This window comes from Echinops telfairi, unplaced genomic scaffold, assembly GCF_000313985.2.
Source record: "Echinops telfairi isolate 266 unplaced genomic scaffold, ASM31398v2 ScPeMD7_9;HRSCAF=40, whole genome shotgun sequence".
In the NCBI taxonomy this organism is placed as follows: Eukaryota; Metazoa; Chordata; class Mammalia; order Afrosoricida; family Tenrecidae; genus Echinops; species Echinops telfairi.
In genome coordinates this window covers 84,534,925-84,539,474 of record NW_022103906.1, presented here as the reverse complement: position 1 = coordinate 84,539,474, position 4,550 = coordinate 84,534,925, and the positions used below count along the sequence as shown (strand labels likewise).

Sequence of the window (4,550 nt, the reverse complement as noted above, 5' to 3'; positions counted from 1 at the left end):
GAACCAAGGTCCAACAACCACCAATCCCATAACTTTGGGGATAGCAGTCATCTGCTTTTTGTATAGATAAATCAAATTTCCTTTCTCATAGCTGAAAACCTCTAAGGATTTATGCTTGTCATTATCCGTTTTATATGAATTGAATCATATTCTGCCCTCTTCAATGAGTTTTGTTGTCTTTCCTTAATTATCTCAAACTCGCTGCCATTGATTTGACAACATTTTGATGCACAGTGATCCTATAGAACAGAGTAGAACGGCCCCTTTGTGTTTCTGAGACGGGAAATATATATATAAGAATCAAAGTCAAGGTGTTGAGGAGGAAGAAGTATATTGGGTGGGAGAAGGTGGTTAGCATGTAGGGCATGTGCTGCCATGACAACCAGAGGACTTGAGAAGCACAGCCTGGTGATGGGAGCACCCGGCCGTGAGATGGTGCCGTGCTGAGTGGTGAGAAGTCGGAGGCATCCAGAGATGGCAACTCTGTTTGGAAGCAGCTAGCCTCATATTTCTCCTGAGGTTCTGAACTCCTGACACTGTGATAGCAGGCCAATTTGTAACCCACTACACCGCCTGGACTCTGCACATAATTATACTTGATGGAAATCCTGCTGGCTCATTTAGGTCTAAGATGTTTTAAAAGTTTCATAACAATTTCATTCTATGGTTATGTATAATATCTTCAGATATTCTCCCATTTGATGGCATTCACTTTACATTTTTTTAGTATTTTGTTACTTTTGGTCACACAAATAATACTGAAATAAATAGCAGATATGTATATCTTCATGCATTACTGCTTTTATCTTTATGGGCTGGAGTCCCAGAGATAGGAATCACTGTGTCAAAAAGTATAACTATTTTCATAATGCTAGATAGTACTTAACAATTCTCATTCCAACAAGAGTGAAGGAGACTATAGTTTCCCCCCCAATCCTGCCAGGAATGGGTTTGACCCACCAACCCACTGTCATCAAGTCAATTCCAAGTCATAGCGACTCAATAGGGTTTCCACACCTGCCAATCCTTATGGGAGCAGAAAGCCTCATTTGTCTCCCTTGGAGGAGCTTGTCCCTGCCTTTTGGCTAGAAGTTCAATGCTTACCTGACAGTGCCGAGACATTTTAAACTCCGACTGGCATAAAAGGATGGCTAGCACATTGTTAGAATGATTTATATCTCCGGGTTGCTAGTGGTTTGCGTTTCTTTTCAGTGCATAGTCACTCTTCCTTATGGCCTCGCCTACGACTGCCGGAAACCTTGGGTGGTGCTAATGGTTAAGCATGCAGCTGCTCACCGAAAGACTGGCAGATGGAACCCACCCAGAGATGCCTTGGAAGACACTCCTGAAGATCTCGTTCTGAAGAATCCGCCATGTACAACCCCACGGAGCACAGTTCTACTGGACACACAGGCGGTTGCCAGGAGCTGGAATCATGTTCTTTGTAAATGTCAGTAAGTTCCATCTGACCCATAGCAACCTTATGGTCCTGCACTGGTCCTGCCTGTCCTCACAACTGTTCCCAGGCCTGAGCCCATGGTGGGCATCTACTCAGCGAAAACTGGTAGGGCAAAAGGGTTGACGCTGGCCTTCGGGAGCTGGTGGTGACAGTCACGATGTCCCTCTGGGGACTCTGGGTTTCAGAGGCCCTGGACGTCACTGCTCTAGTTAAGTCAGCAAGAGGCAAAGAAAACCAGGTGTGTCTCCGGTACCCTCTGCGCCTTCTCAGGAAGTCCTGACTCTCCCAAGACATAGTCTGGGCCACCTGGAGGTGATCAAAAGCAACAGCCCACTTGTTTCATTGTCAAAGGGTAAGGATGAAAAAAATAGTTTACTCCATCGCATCTGTCTAATATGGTACAGTGTATTGGTGAAAGACCGATAACCCCAAGGCCAAATTTTCAGAGGAAGAACTGACTTCCTGTTGAATGACCAGCGAACCTAAACATACGTGTAGAGAGTGTGTGTCCCGATGATAGCAAATGAGCAATTCTGTGATTGCCTGTTATGTAAAGACTTAGCTGATACCAATTGGGGTTAAAGGAGATTTGGGGTTAAGGGGGATGTGGTGCTCAAATTATTAAAAAGTTTGCACAATATGGAATCCACCCATCAGAAGAGAGATCAGCTGTGAACTGTAGCAGGATCTTTATCAGGACCCACTGACAGGGTCCTAGAACCTTGGCTCTCCCCTTCCTCCTTGGGCCTGGGCTGCTCTCTCCAAGCAGAACCTGCACTTGCCAAGTTCATACCACCGTGGCACAAACTCAGGACCCCCAGACACTAGTCTTCTGACTTAAGTCTTGAAAAAACAATCAACTGGTTAAAACAAACAACCCCAACTGAACAATCCAAAGAAAAGGCAAAAAACAAAGGAACAAAAGAATGGGGGAAACCAACCAAAGCTAAGCCATGCTTTCTTCCTTTGGATAACTGTGAAGGGCACAGAAAGCAATCCCCTGACCCACTCAACTCAAGCTCACAGCCATTGAGTTGCTTCTGACAGATAGTAACTTACAACTGTTCTATTGGATATAAGAGCAGAAAGCCTCTTCTTTCTGCCTTAGAGTGGCTGGGGGTTTCGAACTATTGATCTCATTCGGGTCAATAGTCCAACCTATAATTCATGACACCCCCAGGGCTTTTCCTGACCCGAGATGCATACAAAATAGAAATCCATACTTAATAAGAGTACCTGAGCACACACATCCACAAGGCAATGGGCACACACAAACCAACACAGACACCCACAGAATAGCCAGGGGTGCACAGAGCTCGGGCACTCCAGGAGACATCCCCAGGCCTTACTTGGACATGGCAGTGGAAAACTCCTCAGAGTTCTTGGTCTTCTTCAGCAAAGCCTTGCCCTCCGGGCTGATGCCGTATACCTCCTTCAAGGTGCATTGGCTTGTCTTCAAGACGAAGCTACAGAGTTGGGGGACCTCCAGCTCAACCTGAGAGTAGAGCAAGGCAGCACGTTCAGACTCGCTGACAAGAAGACAGAGTTACCTCCCACTCCAGGCTTGCGTCTCTAACCAGGACAAGGGAGATGCCTCTGCTTCCCAACATTACATGTCTCCTTAACACGACTCCATCAGCCAATACAGATGTCGCCCTACTTATGGCTCTTGACATATCCTGGGATACACATTTTTTAAAAAGGGGTACATGTCCCTTATGCATGTGAAGGAAGATGTCCTTTTATTGGTTTCCAATTTGCTCGGTTTCCTTGTGAATTTGCTCAGTTGACTGGGAAGAGGTGTTATGGGTTGGATGAGAGGAAGACCAGGAGAAAGAGTTCGGAAGAAACATCCAGAGTAGGAAGAAGGCAATCCTGATTTTTAAAAGCAAATAGGTTCTTAATATCAGAACTCCCCTCCTCAAAACAACAACGACGATAACACACACACACACACACACACACACACACACACACACACACGCACGCACGCACGCGGACACACACAAAAGTACTCCCATAGCTATCAGGCTCTACTTAGAGTTTCACACATAAGCTGACATTCAAAGAGATCCCTAATTGATATCTGGAGTTGTTCAAAGAACTTTCTGTGATGATGAAAATGTGCTGTTTGCACTCTACAATACAGAAACCAAGAAACCGATCATTATGTTGTATTTTAATCTAAATGGCTCCCTGGACAGTCCAGGAGTTGGAATCTCCTAAAGAAGAGGGCGACTGCTTGGCCATAACCTTGACCTCTCTTCTCCACACCAGAAGGTGCAGCTTTTACATCTGCTCCCTATATATCAAGTCCTAAGTACAACGAGTCTCAATAATAAATGGACACTTCTGTTTTAGAGGAAATGATATTTAGAAATGTTTCTCTGACGCTGCTGGATGTCGCGTGTCAAACCTGCTTTCCTGCAATGCCCTCCTCCCTTAGCCCAGGCCACCGAGCTCCTCACATCACATTCCAGTCCAGCAACATGCAGGCCTGCCCTCTGAGAGCCTGCATTCCAATTACAACTCTGAAGCAAAGAGCCACACAAATTGGCCTGGTGATCTTTTCTGTGGCCAATAACCCAGCACCGTGGCTGATTTCTAGAGTGAGGGCTGGACCCAGAACAACCGTCGCGGAAAGTGCAGGCCTGTCAGCGCACAGCTTCTCGGCAGGCTGTGGGTGGCAGAAGCCGCAGCCCTGAGGGTGAGTGCGGGCCTTTCTCATACCTTGCAGGTGATCTTGGTGGCGCTCCTAGAATCCGCAGTCCCAGGGACCCCACTGGAACTCTCGGCCTCATAGGTGTAAACGTACTTCCTGAGATGTTTGAACCGAGTTGCATCTTCTAAAATGTGAAGAAATTTGTTAGCCACACAGCACCGCCAGCTCTCTTAAGGATGGTCCATGTCTGGGCAGAGATGATCCTTGGCATAGATCATTGAAAATCAGCAAACTCAAATGATTTGTGCTTGACTTGCATTATACTTAGTTTTCCTTCGGACAGGCATACCCCAGGGATATTGTGGATTTCCTTCTAGACCATCGCAATAAAGCACCTCTCACTAGAAACTGAATCACACAATTTTTTTT

General features: G+C 46.1%; 1 protein-coding gene across 1 annotated transcript in view; it reads right to left on the bottom strand.

Moving 5' to 3' along the window:
• APOB (apolipoprotein B) overlaps window positions 1-4,550 on the bottom strand; it is a 50,271-nt gene that overhangs the window by 43,595 nt on the left and 2,126 nt on the right. Inside the window, exons 3-4 of the mRNA XM_045286594.1 lie at window positions 4,190-4,305; window positions 2,809-2,954 (exon numbers count right to left, since the gene is read on the bottom strand). Of these exons, the coding sequence (XP_045142529.1) occupies window positions 2,809-2,954; window positions 4,190-4,305 (262 nt within the window). The remainder of the gene's footprint in view (window positions 1-2,808; window positions 2,955-4,189; window positions 4,306-4,550) is intronic.